The following is a 21,297-nucleotide window of genomic DNA, read 5'->3' as shown; positions in this document are numbered from 1 at the left end:
GTAGCTGTTTAAATAAGCTCAGGGACATCTCTGTGTCTCCCATAATGAAGGGTTTGTAGAGCAAGGACCATACCAGACGGTCCTTTCTGGTGTCCATCCAGGCAAACAAGACTTTTAATGCCATTTATTTCAATGAGCTACCTTTAGCTAATTGAAATAAATAGCAACAATGCTTTGTTCTTCAAGCCATGCACATTTACTGTACAAGATGCCGTCTAAGGCATTGAATTGGAAGCCAGATTTCTGGTTATTGAAACCCCAGTTAGCATAGGATGGGCTGGCAGAGAGCCTCATCATGTTCCCTGCTTAAGCATTGCGAACAACTCGATGCCTGTCCACCTAAAGCCAAGGAGCAATTTCATGGCATTAATGTATAAGGCCTGGCCAAATGCCTTCCCTCCCTCTCCTCTGATGGTTTTCATCTGTGTGTTTTTGCTGGTTCAGCTGAAGCTGCAGGCTCTCTTTCTAAATGTTCATTTTATTAATGAATGGAGGGGAGGTGGGGAGGGGACCTCGGTCATGATGACACCTCTAATAAAATGAGTGAATTAGGCTGGAATTAGACGTTGAGCATCCGTCGCTGCCATTGAGATCAGCAGCCCAGGATCGCCTCCCCTTTGGCTCTCTCTCCTGCTGACAGCTAAAAATACCAAAAGTGATGTCATCATGCTCCGTTTCCTTCCCCAACCCTCCACCAATGTCAGCCAGTGAGGCAGAACAAGGGCAGCAGCACACAAGGCAGGGGTGGGGAATCTGAACCCAAGGGCCACATTCCCTTTTGGGAATGACTTCCAGGGGCCACATGCCAGTGGTGGTCAGGGCTAGAGGCAGCAGTGGGTGGAGCAATGGATGTAAATTATACATTTGTTCACTGGACTGTTTTCTATGCACCACCCTCTATCCCTCATCTGGGAAAGCAAGAAGCACCATCAGGTTCAAGGACACATTCCAGCTAGGAGAGTGTAAGAGAGGCTGGGGAGGGATGCTGCTTGGGTACAATACAGTGGTACCTTGGAAGTCAAACAGAATCTGTTCCCGAAGTCTGTTCGACTTCCAAAACATTCGGAAGCTGCAGAAACTGCACTGGACATTCGGGTTCCAAAGATCATTTGCAAACTGGAACACTCACTTCTGTGTTTGCGGCTTTCGGGAGCCAAAATGTTCAAATACCAAAGCGTTCGGGATCCAAGGTATGACAGTACTGAGGGCCGGATAGAGAGGCCTGGAGGGACATATTTGGCTCTTGACTCTGAGGTTCCTTGCTGCATACTATAGGTATGCACAATTTGGTAGCAACTGATTTGGCTGGATCTGTGAGCATGTGGCACAGAGGCATTTGCCCACATAGTGGCACACAAAGACTGAGGGCATTTGTCTTGACACTAGCTGTGTAGGGATAATGGGAGCTGATGTTCCACAACATTCGGAGAGTGTTAGCCACCCCTGCTGTATAGCTACAAAGTCTACCACACTCTCAAGCTGGATTCATGCCATTTAAAGCAGATGACTTCCCCCAAAGAATCATGGGAAGTAGAGTTTGCTGCTCACAGAGCTACAACAACGGCGGGCAGTTCCCAGGATTCTTTGAGGGAATCCTGTGTGCTTTAAATGCTTTCCCAGCTTGGGCTGTCTGAGTGAAGCCACTAGGATGCTTTTCTGCCCAGCCAGATGCCACCTGCAACTTCCTCCTGTTGGTTTTTGCCTTCAGCCTGCCAGTCTCTTTTCTGCTTAGTTGTACTTCACATCCATCAAACCTTTGGCCCTGGCTTCTGCCATTGGCCTCAGTCTCTGGTTTTGCTTTTCTCCTCTGCAACCTGCAGCCTCTCCAGCCACAGGGATCTGAGCCTGACTGTGCTCAGAACTGAGTGTCTGTCCAGTTGCCATCTTACACATCTCCTCGGCTCCACTGAACAAACACATTCTTCCACATGCAAAAGCAGCATGGGTGGCTGCAACAAAACCATAAATAAATAGCAGGAACTGGCGTACTTTTTATCTGACATAATGACGAGTGGGAACACACCAGGTGCTTGTAGGAGGCCAGAGTAAACTCTGTGCTAAAATGAGCAACTCATTTTAAAGCTGAATACATGGGAACATTCTGCACAGGGCAGGTGTCAAGATGCACTGAGGATGCTGCTAGTGACGATAGAAGAGAAAATGGGTTCCGTTTGAATTTAAAGACGAACTCCCTAATATTCACCTGTTCCAAAACAAATGAAAACAGATACATGGTTGCCTTTCAAAAGCTGCACTTTTCCGAATTTTGCCGTGCTGTTCTCCAGTCAAGAAATGTGCGCAAATATGCATGTATCACACATATCAGGGGGATATGCCTATATTTTGTTTACAAAACTATGCATATAAGGAGAAATTCGCACTAAAATACTGATGAAGTTTCATCATGACTTTTTTAAAAAAAACCCTCTTCTGGATAAGAACTGAACTTGGAAAAATAAGAGAGAAAACCAAAATTGACAGATTAATTCTGCCAGTACCCTCATTTTAGATTCTGATGGAAATGCTGCCATGTGGTGTCAAGTGATGAGGGGCTCAGAGATAAAGGTGCTTGAAGAATTCAGGCAACTTTGATACAAACCAACCTGATCTATGCCTCTTGCATCAATGTGCAGATCCAGCTATTCATTGGGTTTTGCATATCTCTGAAAATTCTCCCCATTCCTCCTCAGGATCTGGCCATCTGCTCCATGACATCCCCATGGAACTCATGGCACATATAAAATACGTAATTTTGTAAAACACACATGCACACTAAACAATGTGAAGCTTTGTGTGGTGTAAAAGCCAATTTGCAAATTGAAGCAGAAATGGGACAGGGTGGATTTATGAACGAAGACATCCAAAATGAACTGGGAATATACTTATATGCTCATCCCTAGTGGGGAAAGGGCTATACTTCAGAACCACAGCTGTACACCTCCAGTCTTCTTGCTCAACAAGGAAACTGACTCTGCAGAGCCCCTTCACCAACCTGGTGCCCTCCAGATATTTTGCACTACACCTCCTGTTGTCTCCAGCCAGCGCAGCTGTGCAGCCTCAACCAGGACGCAAATATGCTCAGCAGGCTTCTTCATTTTTCTCATTAGTCAGCAGTCAATAGTAAGTCCCGAGTTAATCATAAATTTATGATGACACTGAGATGGCAGCTGGCCCTGTCTGGCTCTCCAATTGTGATGAACATTAAGGTTTCTTGGAATGGAAAGTAAAGCATAAGGCAGAAATCAATAGCATTGATTCCAACATCACTTTTTCAAAAGACTGCTCATTGTCCTTGCTGGCCCTGGCAGGAGGCTATTTTCTTTCTGTGTCATGACGCACATGTGCACACACACACACACACACATCCAGAAAGCAGAAAAATCCCCCTCTGATTTGCATAGAGAGCTCACAAGCCATCAACAGTGAGAGCCAACACTGCCTGGGCTAAAAGGGCAGAGAAGGATGCCATATGGCACTCCTTGAATCACTCTGTGGCCACAAAAAACCTCTTACAGCACAGTTGAACTGACTGGCCTCCGTTCTTCTGTCTTCAGGGGCTGCAAGGCCACTTACGCACTATGTATTCTCTGCTGGCTCCAGCCATGGAGCTCTGGATTTGATATTCTAATGAATAATGAGACCACAGCTGGGTAGAAAATTCTGCTTGGAGCCAGGGAGTAACTGCCTGTGTGGAATGAGCAAGTGAAGGCAGCCTAAAGTGGAGGGGGGAAGAGTCCATGGCTCTTTGTAATAGCACATATTTTGCATACAGGAGGTCCCAGTTTCAATGCAGTTGAAAGAATTGGGTAGGAGATGATGGGGATGACCCCTTCCTAAGACCCTAGAGGGTCACTGCCTGGCAGAGTAGACTTATGGGGTCCCTTCCAACTCTCGGATTCTATGATGGACCAATGCCCCGGCCTGGTCTAAGGCAGCTTACCAGTGAGTATCTTGCTAAAATTTCCATTTGCATTTCTCAGGCTGGTTTCTCTCTCCCTCCCCCCCCCCTTCTTCTGCATAGTGATTACAGGTATGTGGCTGCAGCTCTTGCCGTTATGCGGAATGTGACTCAGCAGATAAACGAGAGGAAAAGGAGACTGGAAAACATTGACAAGATTGCTCAGTGGCAGGCCTCAGTTCTGGACTGGGAGGTATGTTGCACACGGAACAGTAATTTTCTTCCATCATTCAGTGTGATGCTCCAGATCAGATCCAGTGTCTTATGTTCTGGGCAAACAGTTATTGCACTTTTACCTGGGAGGTTGCATTTGTAGGAGGTTCTCTGTGACAAACGCAGCCTGTGATGTTCTCACTGAAAGACTTAGGGCTTACCTTGAGAGGTCCAAGCTACCTCTGTAGTATAAAGCACTATTTTGCCTGTTGATTTCCAGCTGCAACTCTTGATGGAGTTTAGATAGCTTGTCCACATGCTCTGGCAGCCTCAAAGTTAGACTACTGCAATGCATGGGGGCTGCCTTGGGATACTCATTTGAAACGCCAGTTTGTTATATGTGTTAGTATATTCCAGTTCCTTGGGCTCCGGGCTGGCCTTACCATTAGGCAGAGTGAGACAGCCCTTTCAGGTGACACATGTTGAGGGGCATGAAGCAGGCCACCCAATCTGCTCTGTGTCCCTTAAATTAGCTTGCTGCCTTTGGGTGCAATGGAGGATGCTGTCCCATTGCCGGTGCTAAAGAAAGAGTGAAGTCCCCATAGAGCTGACTTCTCTATGCAAAATGGGGAGGGCATCTTATCCTTTGCCTCCAGCTGCCAAATGTTTTGGACTGACCCTGTTTTGACTGCTAATGTTACTTCTGTGTAGGAATGGCTAGGAAACTGACACACTGATTGATTGATTGATTGATTGATTGATGGGTTTATTAACTTACTGCACTCACATACTAATGTTCTGCCAATGTACTGAGCAAATTAAAGCTTGTGGCCCCAGGTACCTACCCTCGTTTCAACATGCCCACATGCTACAATTATAAGGTGGATGGTGGAAGCAGGATCATGCTTTTTCACCTGTGGTTCCTAGCTATGGAGGCCCCTCTTCAAAGAAATGCACATCTGGTATCTTCTCTGTTATCTTTAAGGCACCAGGCAAATACTTTGCTATTCTCTACACAGTCACTTACCAAGTCATTTAAAAATGTTATAATGCTTTTTCCATTTACACTTGCTTTTGTCTTACTGTATTTACCATTTTTAATTTGTATTGTAAACTGCCCAGGGATATATATTACAAAGGGTGGTATAAACATCTTAAAATAAGTACATAAATGAATTTAAAATAGCATGCAATTTAATAGAGACAATGCAGAAGGAAAGAAGAAAATAAGCAAACCAGGTCTCAGTTCTTGCATATTGTTATACAGTTGTTATAATAACCAGGTAGAAAAGATTATTATAATGTCCATGCTGTCACCATGGTTACTGTGGCATAGTAGATCTGGCAGTCCATTTTAACTCTTTAATCTCTTCCAACACAAAAAGCATCAGGGGATTTCTCAGCAGACACATTTAAGCCGCCATGAGCTGTGAAGTAAAGAAATTATGTGGGTTGTCACAGCCAATTATATTTAATAACTGTGTGGGCAAATGAAAGGAATGATCAGATTCCTTAAAATTTTCTGCTGGGATTAAGGGAGTTGCTGGGAGGCAGGTTCCGTCCCAGGATAAAATGAGACACACCCAACCTCTCAAATGCTATTTTGCCACAGTGTGGAGATAGACCACCAGAGAGATTTAACCGGTCATGAGGAGTTTGGTTAGTAAAATGATTTATATATTTATTTTATATGCCATCTGATGCCAATATAGGGTTGTTGGCAGGCTTCAACTATAGAAAACAGACCACACAAGCATGTGACTATAAACACCCAATAAAATAAACCCATTAAAATATAAGCTTTGATACTTAAAATATGCCACAAAGCAATCTGATTAAATAAGAGCTAGTGTGTGTTAGCTGAATCCTGCATCTTTCTCTCTCTCACACACACATATACACATAGGATGACCACTTAATGCATCACACACACAAACCCCAAAAGGAGAAGAGAACAGAACACACTTTTCATGAAATTGCATAGGTTGCTTTGCATATATAGATGCAGCTATCGTTATCACTTAAATAGAAATACAAGCCATCTCACCAGAGTGGAAGAGGTTGTGTACAATAGGCCCCTGTGCCTGCTCAGTTCTCTCCAGGTACCTGTGGCAGCTCCTTCAAGGCCTCTTGCTCTCTCTCTTCTTAGGGCTCTTTGTGGAAGTCAGGCTCACAGATTTCATGTAGGAAAAATTGGGTAGTAGATGTAGGGCCAATAGCCTTCCTATTTTTTTTTTTTTTTTTAAGCAGTGCAGTCCCAACAAAAGCCTTTTTGATTCTCACTGGGAGTCACTTTGATGAGTGGAAGTATAACTTGGAAAGAAAACTCGCAAGTGCTAAACCAGTTTGCAACAGATTGATTGTGGGTTATTGCAGGGGTAGCCAACATGGTGCTGAACTACAGTTCCTATCATCCCCAGCTGAGTTGTAGTCCAGCAACATCTGGAGGGCACAACATTGGCTACCCCTGGAATTATTGCTTGTGTTCAAAAGCAGTTGCTTGGGAGGCAATATAGCCTCAGATGTGACTTCCCTGTATTTTGATGCCTGCCTGTGATCTCATGTGACTCATTTGTAAGGATCCTCATGCTGTTAAAAAAAAAAAAGCTCAGTGTAGGAACATTTCAGCCTCAAGATGCTTAATATTCATGTATGGGTGGAAGGATAATATGACCTCTGTCTTGGATCGATTGCTATTTTTATTCCACCACCATTACTACTTTGAGGCATTCACTTTTAGCAAACCGTGGCTATCTGCCAATTTTCTCTCCTTGGGATTTTCTTTTTTACATTAATTTTCCAAATCATTCGGGAGGCTGCCCAAACAGAAATCACTTTAAAAAAGAAAACTGTAACCTGTTTGAAGATGAAAGCACTCCAAGCATACCAACCATTTAGAGGAGAGTACTGTAGTGCTTTTGTGGCTATTAAACTTCTTGTATTAATTGGCTGAGCAGGTGCTTGTTTGCAAGGAATGTTCAATTGCCTGAGGAACTGATCAATTTGCCACAAGGGTGGCCAAGCTGAAGGGTAATGCCTTGAAAATGAATTGAGGGCTGTTGTGCAGTTAGGAATGTGGGAGAATTCGGACAAAAATGGAAAGGGGATTGGAAATTGCCAAGGTTGACTTATTTGTCTCCTGTTCAGAACAGAGTTCAATGCAATGAAAATGCATTTGGCATTTTCTGTTGTTCTTGCATTCATTTTGCTAATTTTCCATAATTAATTACATCCCCTCACATTTTGCATTGTGTTTCCTTTGCATTGAAATTAATTTGTAGGGATAATAATGCAATGGCATTAACAGCAACTGTTTGCCTACCCTTGCAGGTCTGTATTGCACCTGTCAATCCCTTTGCTTCCTGAACAGGCAACCCATCCGTTCATTTGAACATAGGAAATTAAGAGGAATTGAGTGCAGAGGCAAAAGAAGGGTATGTCCAGAGTGATTAAAAAACTGAGAACACGGAACATGAAGGGACTTAACAACTTGATCCATACCCTAATTTAATGAACTGCCTCACAGCTCCCTCGAAGAATAGAGAGAGTTTAGAGCTGGGCAAATAGAAGTATTTTGAACCTCTATAAACACCTGGAGCACAGGCTCATGCCATCGGTTTATATGCAATTTGCATAGGCAAATATATATGCATATGTGTCCAGGGCAGATGTCTCCATCTGGTACGCAGGCTAAGATCCTACCTGCCTGTGGACTGTCTTGCCAGAGTGGTGCATGCCCTAGTTATCTCCTGCTTGGACTACTGCAATCCGTTCTACATGGGACTACCTTTGAAGGTAACCCAGAAACTACAACTAATCCAGAATGCAGCAGCTAGACTGGTGACAGGGAGCAGCCACTGAGACCATATAACACTGGTCCTGAAAGACCAGAATTGGCTCCCAGTATGTTTCCAAGCAGAATTTGAAGTGTTGGTGCTGACCTTTAAAGCCCTAAACAGCCTTGGCCTAGTATACCTGAAGGAGCACCTCCACCCCCATCGTTCAGCCCTGACACTGAGGTCCAGTTCCAAAGGCCTTCTGGCGGTTCCCTCCCTGCAAGAAGTGAGGTTACAGGGAACCAAGCAGAGGATCTTCTTGGTAGTAGTGCCTGTGGAACACCCTCCCATCCGATGTCAAGGAAATAAACAACTATCTGACTTTTAGAAGACATCTGAAGGCAGCCCTGTTTAAGGAAGTTTTTGATGTTTGATATTTTATTGTGTTTTTAATATTTGGTTGAGAGCCGCCCAGAGCGGCTGGGGAAACCTAGCCAGATGTGCAGGGTAACAACAACTTCTTCTTCTTCTTCTTCTTCTTCTTGTTACATTTTTATGCTTCAAAGTGGAAGGGGAAAGAGATCCCGGTCTGGGACACACACACAACTCTACCAATGCCCCTGGTGGTCTTTGCAATTGTCAGCCATGCAATGTTGAGTAGGAGCTACTTGGTTGTGACCCACTGTGTCTACTTTAGCTGGGTTTCCCACACTTTTTTCCTGCTGCCACTATCATCAGAGGAGCTGGAGAGGGCAGAATTTTTTTTTATGGAATTGGGGTAATCAGGCTCCTGTACCAGGGGGTTAGCCACCCTTGCTCTAAAACAACCATGGCACATCTGAGGAAGGATTTGGAAACATGAAGTAGAAGCATGCTTGTTGGCCTATTTGTGTCAGCATTAGTATTCATAGTTCTGCTTGGCCCTCAAGGTTGTTCTGTTAATCCTGTAGTTTGAAGGTTAAATTTGGGGGTCGGCCTTTGCAAAACACAAATGCCTGTGGGTTAGGTAGATAGTGGTGTTCTCCCCCGCCCCGCCATCAGACATCTAATTCCAGCCCAGCTCAGGTTTTGTTCTCTGAGTTTATCTTCCTTTAGCCTTATCAAGATTGAGAGTAAGATACTAATGGCTATGAAGTCAACCAAGGGGAAAGGGAACTGCGAGGGGGGAGCAGCTAAAACTCAGTAGTCATCAGCTGTGCAGAACAATCTTAAGCATGTTTATTTGGGGGGGGGGGACCACTTGGAACCAGGGGACCTATTCAGGATGGTCCATTTGTTGGACTTAATGCTCTAACCAGGCAGGGGAGGGGAAGTCAGTATCTCAGGTGACTTGTTCCACCATATGTGCAGTGCCTGCCTTGTGTAAATTGTTAACATGGGGAAGCAGCTCTAAAAAGCCACTAAAGAGAAGTTTTGCAGGTGAAATGGTGCAGTGGGTGTCATTTGCAGAAATTTTGAGTGTCATCTGCAGCACCGTCGCTTGGAGGTAGTAGTGCTTCTGAATACCAGAATGAAACAGGAGGGGAGAATGCTCTTGTGCTCGGGTCCTGCTTTCAGTTTTCCTGCAGGCATCTGCTTGGCCACTGTGAGGACAAAATAATGGACTAGATGAGCCATTAGCCTGGTCCAACGGGTTCTTCTTATGCTGTTAGTTTATTATGCTCCAATTGCCTCATAGAAAAGATTTTGGTAGTTGAAATACAAATATGAAATTCCCCACTGTTTTCAATGCACACAAATGCACAAATTCGGGGATATACACAGTTGTCCCCTGTCGTCCCACTAGGTTTTCCTTAGTTGTCACAGTGTAGTGATAACTTCATTCAATTCCTAAAGCTACAGCCTGGTCTGGGCCAGTCTTAAATACAGTGTTGTTGGATACCCCCTACCCTTCAGGTTTCTCTTTGTCGTTTCATGGCTTTCTCTCATGCTTTGCACCCAGTGCTATTTTTCTGGGGGGACGCAGAGGTATGCATACCCCTAAACATTTTGTTAATCTAAGTTTGGCCTCATTGAGGGGCAGTATTTCAATATGAGTAGGAAAATGATAGAACCCCTAAACATTTTTTAGGGGGGGGGGAGCACTGTTTGCACCTATCATTCCATCCCATCTTTAGGCTACCCTCTGTCCCGGGACTTCCTGCCAGTCCTGGCCTTTCTCTGTGTGAGGTTTTAATCTCAGCCAAACAGACTATTGGTCCTTCCCTCCCAGAATCTGAACCGCAAACTGTTTCATTCCCTGAGCATATGAACATTCCGTGCCTTAGGAAGCAGCTCAGCCAATCAGTGCCCGAGGTTTCACTATCACAAGCGTAATACAATACATATGTTCTCTCATTGGATTCAGCTGTTTACAGTAGCACCTCGGCTTACGTTACCCTTGGGTAACGTAAACTTTGGGTTGCGAAAGCAGCAAATCTGGAAGTGTTTCGCCTCATGCGCATGCACAGAAGAACTCTACTGCACTGTGCGCATGCACAGAAGCGGTCCCTCCGGTTGCAGAAACCTCAGGATCCGATCGGAGCTCTGAGATGGATCCCGTCCGCAACTGGGATCCATTCTGTATTGGCTTTCTGTATTCAATAAATTAGTGTGTTTCTAGACTTGTTATTGAAACTTCTGCTGTCAGTGATTACAGTTTTCCTTGTGCTCACTATGTTAGCCCCTAGAGTTAACTTTAAATACAGCTGTTCTGTCTGAGAAACGGCGTTCTGAAGCTCAGATGGTTCCACCATCTAATATGTCAAATTTTCTATCCCCCTGCCCAGCTAGATTTATCCTTACCTAATGTGCTACTCTCATTCTTTGAGGTGTGATTTTTTGCGCTTTCCAGTAATATTAAATTCACTGAAAGATGAATAACTGTAGAAAAATGTAATTGGCACTGTCCTTTTAAATTTCTTCTAGCTCAGAAACCTTCCAGTTATTTATGGAACCTCTAATGGAAGCCTCCGTGCCCTTAATTATGTAATGTGTGAGAGCTGGCTGCGGACTAATGCCGCATTATTAAATCCAAAGACCGTTGTGAATAAAAAAATATGATGCATGCAGCAAACTTCCTGTTTTCAAAGCTAGAGCAGTCTGACAAGAGATAACCTTTTGAGGGAGGGGGAAACTCATATGGAGGTTCTGCAAGAAAGGAAGGTTATTTTATCCCCCACTCCTGTCTCCGGCAACAGAGGGTCTGAAAAATGAGGCTGATGAAAAAGATGGTATTTCTCCTGCTTTTTTTCATTCTTTCTGATCTTTCTATCACCCAAAACTTTGATCAATCAATCATTAAACACTGGAGGCTCAGTCATGGAAAGGGCATGTTTTGCTGAATAATGCAACTGGTGCAGTGCCAAAAAACCCCCTCCTTCTGCAATTTCCTTCAACCATTCTCCACCAGTTAATGAGAAAAGAACTTTGTTTGATAAAAGGGGAGTGAACTTTTGATGAAATTTTCATGGGTGGGGTACCAGGAATTTGTCACTCTTACCTTACTGTTGAGGTGGCCAAAGGGTGTCTGAGTGTCTGAATCATTTCACCAGTGGTCTGCACTCCCCAACTTATCACTCTTCAGTGAAAGTCATGGGTGCTTCCAGACTGCTGCTCTTTTCACTTGGGATTAAATTGCATAGAGGCAAATTCAGGTTGCATGATTAAACTTGATTAACAAACCCACTTCCTCCCAAAATTGGACCTTTTGTAATAAGAAAAGTGACTGGGAAATGCACTGGAAAGTGTGGGGTAACATTTGCTTGATGCAATGTCATTGCACTTTCCTGCAGACAAATCAAAATGAGTTCTAAAAGAATAGCTGATGTCTGCAAGCTTTGTGCAAACAAACCAGGGTAAATGCTCAATGAACAGGTCATCTGGAAGTGACCCACAACACCCTTTTGGGGGAGGGTGTTGACATGAGGAAATGGGGGTGGCTGCAGTCGGTTGGATAAATGTTTGCTGAAAATAACTCTCACACACTATGCTCAGCCACTTCACATGATCAGGTAAACTCAAAATTTTACTCTCATTGGAAGACTTAAATGTCCTGAAAATGGTCTTGGAAACTGGTGGACCTCAACCCTATGCAGTGTTTGAACCCTAGTCTCCTCATTCTCCTCAAGCGGTCACTAAGGAATCCAAAAACCCTTATGCCCACCATGGGAGAGGCCAGAAAGTCAATCCTTTTCAAGCAGGTCTCATGCTCCATGCTCTCTGGGGGTTGAGGCTATCGCAGAAGTGATACCTGGAGGTCCTGAGTGTCAGTATCCTTGTTGCTGATGAAAGCTGTGAATCAGGGCCCAGGATGCCACAGTGCATTGTTGTTCTCTATTTTTCTGCATAACCAGGCATAGAATGTGGGGGATAAGAGGGTATAAAGAGGCCTTACATAATGGCCCAAAGTGGAGCAGAGGAAAGAGAAGCAACACACTGGCAGAAGTGTGATTTGCTATTAGCTGCCAGTCATGCATGACCAACCTGCTAATGAAAAGGGCTGCAGAAACCACCCTTTTACCAGGCATGGACACTTAATTGCCAACCAAATATGGAGATTCTTTGTAGTGGTTTACCATTTCATTGCAAGCCCTCATCGGAGATCATGGAATATTTTAGTCAAGTGCAACCCATTGTTCTTCCATGGTTCTATAAGTGCACAGGTGTATGGACTAAGTTCTAAAGAACATCCCCACTAATGTCAATGGGATTTTCGAAATTCATGAACACTAACAACCTTTGCCTAACTGCCCCCCAAATGTCATCATCACACTTCCTAAAAGATATATAATATGTGGAGAGAATCCAGTACCTTCTGAGCAAAGCACCAGTCTCCCTAGGGAGGTGGAGGAGAAAACCGGTATGTTTATACATAGCACACATCTGGGTCAAGGAGACAGAGTCTTGTGTATGCTTCAGAACTTATAGCAACTATGGATGACCTGCCTTACAGCTGTCCTTAGATGAACTCTGGTCACCTATTGTGTTTTTAAGGCATTGTGTGAGAGCCCCTATCTGAAAGATGCTGAATGGTCACTGTGTGAGAGGCAGCTTGGGTTTCGTGTTGACTATGCTCATTACAAACACTTTCAATGTTCATATGTAAATTTTGTTTGAAATTGTGTCTTTGTAATCTATTTTACGTGTGTGGGAATTGTGTCAGGGGAAACATTGTCTGAATATTCAGGACAGTCTACTAAATACGTCTTTTTAAAAAAATAAAAAATAAAAGAAGGCATCCTGGAGCCCCTCCCTATATGTTAGGCTCCACATCCCCAAAGCATCTTTCCTCCAACCTAACCATTGCAGGGCACATCACCGTGTCTTGGAGGGAAAATGCTGACTGTACTTTTGCATATGAGAGCCAGTGTGGTGTAGTGGTTAAGAGCAGTAGACTCCTAATCTGGGGAACCGGGTTCGTGTCTCCGCTCCTCCACATGCAGCTGCTGGGTGACCTTGGGCCAGTCACACTTCTTTGAAGTCTCTCAGCCCCACTCACCTCACAGAGTGTTTGTTGTGGGGGAGGAAGGGAAAGGAGAATGTTAGCCGCTTTGAGACTCCTTAAAGGGAGTGAAAGGTGGGATATCAAATCCAAACTCCTCATACTGACCTCTGAGGCTGTCAGCTTTTTCACCTAAGCCGGTCTGTGCATGTTTGCAAACAGAGATTTGAAATGCATCTATTTATACCCTTGATACAGTGCATTTAAGTGGGGCTCCCAAAGTATTCAATGTAATAAAAACCTGATCTTTTTCAATCTCAGTCTCATTTCTCCATCCCTTGCAGGGACTCAACACTTTTGATTCAGTTAATTATCTTGGAGCACTTGCAGAGGCATTCAAGTCCTCAGGCCTTAGCTACTGCTAAAACTGGCTCCAGGAGCAAATGTTCTATTTTTGTTAGGCAGGGGGTTCTTCTCCTTTTTCCTGACCAAAACATAAGATGACCAATAAGTGTTTTCTTGAATAATTTCTCTTTAAAAAAAGGAAACAGAAGCCTTTGAAAAAATGGATTAATTTGTAACATAAAGTTAATATAAAGTAGTGAAGAGAAGATTCTTGCCTCCACTGTGTAGACCACAGATGATGCTGTACTCCAGCTTCCACCATCCTGGCCTGATGGGAGGTAGAGTTCAAAAGCATCTGGTTCCCCATCCTTGGGATGGGAGTGGGGCCTTTTTCAGATGAAGGGCCACATTGCCTTGTGGGCAGTTTTCTGGGGGCCACAGGCTCATAGTGGCAGAGCCAAAGGTAAAAGAGGGCAAAGCAACAGACACAACCCTTAGTTTTGTACAGTAGGCTACATTCCCACCATGCAGATGACAGAGCTTTCTACAGACGTACACATCTTTCCACCGTCTATCTAGGCAAGCAAGATATGCTGGATCCTTTTATTGGTTCCAGTGTAAAAAAGAAGAAGAAGCCAGTGCCTGATAATCCAAGTTCCTTCCTGACATTTGATGGCTTTACAGCAGGTATCAGCAGGCTTGCAGCAGAGTAATTGCTAGATTCCAATGATTCACTAGCCTAGTGCAAAAAAAAAACAAAAAAAACAAAGAGAGAGAAAACAACTCTTGTAATTACAGTCATATCTTGAGTTAAAGTAGCTTCAGGATGAATATTTTTGGGTTGCGCTCCACGGCGACGTGGAAGTAACGAAGCGTGTTACTTCCAGGTTTCGCCACATGTGCAGACACTCAAAATGACATCTCGCACATGTGCGGAAGCAGCAAAACGCGACACGCGCAGATGCACAGTCACGTGTTATGTTTACTTCAGGATGCGAACGGGGCTCCAGAACGGATACCGTTCATATCCAGAGGTACCACTGTAAAGAGTTCTGAACCCAACAATTTATCCTTGCACAGTCCGTATAATTCAGAGGTGGAGGCTAAGTTTGTTGCAGCTGTTATTGAGGGTAAAAGAATCCTTGCTCATCTACTGAAAATCACCAAGAGATCAATCTTCTGTCCACCTGTGATTTACACATTCTTCCTCCCTGCATCTAGAATAGTTAATTTGTTACCTGAAATTGTCTCCTGCAAATGTTGATGTCTGATATTTTCAGGAGGCTGAACTGTTTGGTAAATTTATTATCTCACAGCAATATTTCATTTTGACAGTTAATATCTGACAGTATTTGATAGCTGACATGCAATGGTAGATGTGTCTGATACTATTTGATGTTAGCATGCAATGGTGTTTCATTTTCACTGCATATCTGTTCTATAGATGGAGTTGGCATATAATGGTACTTACTATTTGACAGCTATTTATGAGATTTCATTTTTAAGGCTTGCCAAAGCATGAAGTGTGGATATGTCTTAAAGCTCTCAAATGTCAAGATTTGAAGTAAAAATGTCAAAATTTGAAGTAAAAAATTCACATTCAATTTGGAGAAAAAGGAATACCTTATCACTTTCAAGTATGTACTATTATCCATTGGTACATGTGAATCCCTGTGGGAAGTTTGAAACAACTAAATTTCTGCATACAGCATACTAAATTTCTGTCCATGTTGCTTGTATTCCCTGAAAATAAAAAGGATTTTTCCCATTCTGCAAGCAAGATTTTCTACCTCTGTTTTATGTTCCATATTCCATTGTATTTCATAGGAGGACCCTGTTGTCAAATGATGCCCCATTAATTAGAGAGGTAGGATAATTTATTCTCCCATCTGTCTTATACCCTCTAGGGGGAGGACATCTTGGATCGCAGCTCTGAGCTGATCTATACAGGAGAGATGTCCTGGATTTATCAGCCGTATGGACGAAGCCAGCAGCGTGTCTTCTTCCTCTTCGATCATCAGATGGTTCTCTGCAAAAAGGTAGTGAAATTTGGGGTGTATGAAGAATTTAATCTTTGTGAATTCCTGTGAGGACTTACCTGATCTGTGCCACACAGACTACTGTGCCCATTGGAACAGAGATATTCACCCACTTTTGCATTTTTGAATTTTGTGATATGGTAGTTCTCAGCTCAAAAACACTTACCAAAGTGTGTTTTAAAATGTGTATTTTTAGGATAAAATACATTTAGAAAAGTGTACCTTGAGCAAAATATATTTGGAAATCAGTATTTTGTGGAAAATACATTGAAAAATTGGCATTAAATAGAATTTTTAATGAACAATGTGCAGTTAATGCAGAAAAAAGGGAATACAGACTTTTGCATGAACATATATAAAAGGATCATATGTTGTTTGACCAATCCAAGTGAAATCTATAGCTGCCCTCTGGAGGCAGCAAGGGTTTAGTCTACTTCCCCCTCAGAAAAGGAGGAAAGTCTTTGAATGTTATGACACTCCTGGTGAACCATAACTCACTGCTTATTGCAGTTGGCTTCCTTTAATTTCTTATTCATCCTTTTCAGTCTGAAAATGGTTCAGATATGTTGTTAGTCCAAACTCTGGGTAGAGGCCCTCAACCCGAAAGAATAAAATATGGTCTGATTTGGTCTAACACTAGGTGTTTTGGGTGGGGGGATTCAGGGTGTAAAGCAGAGCTTTCCAGACTTTTCAAGTTGGCGACACTTTTTGGACATGCATCATTTTGTGACACAGTAATTCAGTTTTGCATTATTTTGTGACACAGTAATTCCGTTTTACTAGCAAACCAGAGGTTAAACTAACTCTCCAGGAGGAGGTCTGGGAGTGTTCGTGTTACACTGCAGTCGACACACTAATGTGTCGCGACACACAGTTTGGAAAGCTCTGGAAATTCCAGGTTTAGCCCTAGTGCCCTGCAAACAACTGAATAAAAGATTCTGTGGGAAGGGAGGAAGCTAGGGTCAAATAACCAAGTTGTCGTGTAGGGTCTCTGTATAACCTCTTCCTGTTAGTTTCTCCCTATATCTGTGTTCTTTTGTAAAGGTCCTAATGCCTTCTTTTGTAAATTCATTGGAAATCTATTGATGAAAAAAGAGCAGAAGGCTGCATTTTCAACTTCTGTGTTCCAGCATAATTTGATTAAATCGGGGGGGGGGGGGGGAGCACGGAAAGTAGAAGTGTAATGTCACTGTCAGCAGAGCACATCAGGATACAATGAATGCATCCTCCCTGCCACCAGGGAATTGGCACAATGAGGGAAAGCTGTGACTCCTTCTGACGGATTGACTTTGAATCTCAGGGCTTCATGGCTCTGTCTTTCATGTTGATGCTTATTAATTTTAATAAGGTCTCTTCTGTCAAGGTGTCGGAAGTTCAATATCGAAGCCCTGTGGGTTGAGATGGGTAATTCTCTTTGCAAGACAAAAGGGGGTCCTTCCACATTATTCAATTAACTTTGATGTGATAGAATTGGGTTTCACTCTTCCTCTAATTCAGCTCCTGAGCGCAAGAGAGCATACATTCAGATGACTCACTCACCCTATTGTGTTTGCTGTCGCTGTGGGATAAACACAGCGCCTGAGTAATATTATCATGCTATTGTAATACTGGTTTGCATAGTTTTATAACCATGACATTTCTGAGCACGGTGAAAAGTACTGGTATTAATCTTCAAAGCCTTAAATGCCTTTTAATTGGGATACCTGAAGGATGGCCTCCACCTCCATTTACCTGCTCAGACCTTGAGATCTTTATCAGAGGCTGTTCTACAGGTTTTCCCACCTAGTTTTTAGTGAAAGAACCTTCTCAGTGGTGATGCCACAGTGTTAGAATATCCTCCTCAACAATAATTGGTGTCGTCGTCACAGTCTTCTAGGAGAAATTATCTTTAAATTATTTTATTTTCTTAAGTGTTTTACTGGTTTTGCACTGACAGGCTGACAAAGGTTTTTTTGGTTTTTTTTTGTAACAGCTGTTTTTAGCTTTGATTGCATTTGCGTTAGCATTTTGTTGATTTTTAAATTTGTGAGTCATTCAAAGGAAGTGGTTAATTGGATCATGTAAAAATAACTAAATTCCCTTCTCCAGAATTCCTCCTTGAATTTTAGAACTCTGAATTTGCCTCTGCCAACTGAGACTTGAGGAAGAAGTTCAAACACACAGCTGTTTGTATTCCACAGTCCTGCAATTGCAGCTTCCTCAAAAGCTCAGCTTGATTTTAAAAGCAAAGTTTCTGCTCTCAGAATTATTTATGCAGTTTGCTGAATTTGGGGGGGGGGGTTCAAAGTTTGGGTTACCTTAATGCAGAGGTTCCATTGCAGCTGTTAATACAATCAACTCAACAGTTATCACCAATCCACTACTGTAAAAAATTAAAGGTGTTCTTATTTAACGTAAATTTAAGCTCCAATTATCACTGACTTAATTTTTGCATCTCATTCACATTTTATCTATTCATTATAAATAAATATCCCACATTTCCTCCAAGGAGCTCAAAATGGAATTTCCCTTTGAAAATTAATAAAGAGGGTTTGTATTATTTTTACTGCAAATTATCATTGACTCTTAAATAACTGCATCATTCATAATCATAGCCATGTGTATTTCTAAAGAAATGTATGGGTTATGTGTCTTTGATCTCTAGATCAAAGTTGATCTACAATTCAGTTAGCTTTTTGCTCCTAGAGCGTGAAATGTGCATATAAGTCAGACTTATCCAGTTATTACAGTATGTGTCTGAACTCACATGCATGTCCAGCAGTCATGTGCATCCATACGCACACTAAATAAAGGTTTGGGATCATTTGCTAGAGTTACAATGTGTGTCCGTTTATGAACGTTCTTGACATCCAATACTTTTTGTTTTGGGCTGGTGATCCTAACAATCTCTTTAACTACCAGATGGACAACCAGTAATTTTTAAAGGTGAACAAATAGCTTTACATTAAGATCCTTGAGAGACAAATTAACAAAGAGAGCTTGGTTTATTATATAAAATGAAAATGACAGAGTACATAAATGCTGTAAAAATACAGTTTAAGCAGGCAGCAAATCCTACCTTGATCTAAAGAGTGAAAGAATCCCTACGTCTTCTCAAAACCTACAGAAGTGAGCATGACAATTTTACCAGCAGGACTCATACTAATAATATGTTAAGCAATGGAGGGGGGAGTATACCTGTCCTTAAGTGAAGCAGACATGTGCTGATTCCTTGAGAACAGTGAGTGAGTTATTTTTGTTGGAGCAAGGAGAGCCAAACGAACTACTGAAATCTGGAGGTTTTAGGTTGAAAGAATATCATCCTAGTGTCATCCTTTGTTTTCTCTCTGCCTTCAAATTATCTCACCATTATCTTGATAGCTCCTATTCAGGTGGTGAATAGACTGTATTGGCAGCTAAATTTACACATGCTGACCTTTATGCAAGATGTGAGAAACTCTGGACATTTCCTGAATGACTTCAGGTCATGTTTTGTGATCAGACTTATACCAAGGTCATCAGAATTCATCATGGAGGATCTCCTGTCATATTAGAGTTATGTCCCTTTTCTTTCTTTTTTATTGAGTTTTGTTGGACAAATAGCCCTCTCATAACTGCCTTGCTGGCGGCCTATACTATCTGTAATGAAACCTCCTTATTCAAATTTTGACACTATTTTTTAGGGGGGAAACCTAGTCTTATACACAGAAAAATACGCTAGTTGGTCAAGAGAGCTGTGGACTCAAAAATGTTGGAAACCTCTGCCACAGTGAAACAGACCAGCACCCTGGAGAGCTCCTTCAAACAGCATAAACATTCTAATCTAGGCAAAACAAAAAAAGGAAGATGTAAAACTGGTCTGTCAAAAGCCAATTGCAGAAGTGTAGACTTACTAACTAACAAAGACTTGATTCAAGAAGCTGTGAATGAATGCAGAATTGGTGAATTATTTGGACTTACCTTATTCTGCAAGATAATTCCAGATACTGTACCTTTAATGCAATTTCAATTCAAGCCTTCTGCACTTACTTACTTACTTTGTTTTTTAAAATAATGTTTCATTGATTTATTAACAAAAAAGTGCAAACATAACCCAAAAAAACAAAACAAAAACAAAACGTAAACCACAAGGCAATCAAGGATATTCCCAGGGGAACTGAAGGAGGCAGTGGTGCGCCCGCTCTTAAAGAAAACATCATTAGATCCCTTAGATCTATCCAATTACCGCCCGGTTTTGAATCTTCCATTCCTGGGTAAGGTGATTGAGAAAGCAGTTGCTGAACAGCTTGGCAGGTTTCTGGATGAAACATTGGCTCTGGATCCATTCCAGTCCGGCCTCCGCGCTGGTCATGGGACCGAGACGGCTCTGGTCGCCCTAACAGATGATCTCCGCAGGCAGCCGGATCGAGGCAGGTCGGGGCTGCTGATTCTTCTAGACCTGTCAGCAGCCTTCGACATGGTCGATCACGAACTCCTGGACCACCGCCTTGCTGACGTGGGGATCCAGGGCACAGTCCTTCAATGGCTGCGCTCGTTTCTCTCCGGTCGGGGACAGAGGGTGGCGCTTGGGGGGAATTGTCATCGCTCCACTCCTTGGTGTGTGGAGTGCCTCAGGGTGCGATACTCTCCCCGATGCTTTTTAACATCTTTATGCGCCCCCTCGCCCAGCTTGTCCGGAGTTTTGGGTTGGGTTGCCATCAGTATGCTGATGACACCCAGGATGGTCATCCTGACTCGGCCCCAGACACACTGACCAGATGTCTGGAAGCTGTGGCTGGATGGTTATGTGGGAGCCGGGTGAAGTTAAATCCTTCGAAGACAGAGGTCCTCTGGCTGGGACGGGACGATATGGGATTGAGGGGGCAACTCCCATCTCTTGCGGGGGTGCAATTAGTGCCAGCACCGTCCGTTAAGAGTTTGGGTGTAATCTTCGATACCTCCCTCTCTATGGAGGCGCAGATTACAGCTATAACAAAGGCGGCATTTTTTCATCTCCGCCAAGCTAAGCAGTTGGCTCCTTATCTCTCTCGCCCTGACTTAGCCACTGTGATCCACGCGACGGTCACCTCCAGACTGGATTATTGTAACTCGCTCTACGTGGGGCTGCCCTTGAGACTGACCCAGAAACTCCAGCGGGTGCAGAATGCCGCGGCGAGACTCCTTATGGGGTCTTCGCTGCGAGATCACATTCATCTGGTACTATACCAGCTGCACTGGCTCCCGGTGGAGTACAGGATCAGGTTTAAGGTGCTGGTTTTAACCTTTAAAGCTCTATACCGCCTAGGACCCTTGTACCTACGGAACCGCCTCTCCTGGTATGTCCCACAGAGGAACTTACGGATTGCAAATAAAAACATCTTGAAGGTCCCAGGCCTCAGAGAGGTTAGGCTGAGTTAAGAAATTTGCTTCAGGATGAGAACAGAAATTGTGCAGCGGCAGCGGGAGGCCCCATTAGCTAAAGTGGTGCTTCAGGCTAAGAACAGTTTCAGGTTAAGAACTAACCTCCAGAATGAATTAAGTTCTTAACCTGAAGTACCACTGTATATTCATACTTGGATTGCTCACCTTTCCCCTCAAGTTCTTCTGTCCTTCATTTGTATCCCTACCGAACAATCACCTTACTAG

At 43.1% G+C, this 21,297-nt stretch overlaps 2 protein-coding genes across 11 annotated transcripts in view; one reads left to right on the top strand and one right to left on the bottom strand.

Moving 5' to 3' along the window:
* LOC310669944 (craniofacial development protein 2-like) overlaps positions 1-21,297 on the bottom strand; it is a gene marked incomplete at its 3' end in the record, with an annotated part of 710,849 nt that overhangs the window by 244,490 nt on the left and 445,062 nt on the right. The window lies entirely within an intron of this gene.
* Positions 1-21,297, top strand: part of ARHGEF9 (Cdc42 guanine nucleotide exchange factor 9) — a 279,379-nt gene that overhangs the window by 241,032 nt on the left and 17,050 nt on the right. For all 10 annotated transcript variants that reach the window (XM_083423400.1, XM_083423402.1, XM_083423401.1 and 7 more), the window contains 2 exons: positions 4,022-4,151; positions 15,562-15,693. In XM_083423400.1, the coding sequence (XP_083279526.1) occupies positions 4,022-4,151; positions 15,562-15,693 (262 nt within the window). The remainder of the gene's footprint in view (positions 1-4,021; positions 4,152-15,561; positions 15,694-21,297) is intronic.

The sequence above is a fragment of the Podarcis tiliguerta genome (assembly GCF_965153285.1).
Source record: "Podarcis tiliguerta genome assembly, chromosome: Z".
In the NCBI taxonomy this organism is placed as follows: domain Eukaryota; kingdom Metazoa; phylum Chordata; class Lepidosauria; order Squamata; family Lacertidae; genus Podarcis; species Podarcis tiliguerta.
The sequence above is the reverse complement of the archived record's forward strand: the minus strand, read 5'-3'. Positions and strand labels throughout refer to the sequence as shown.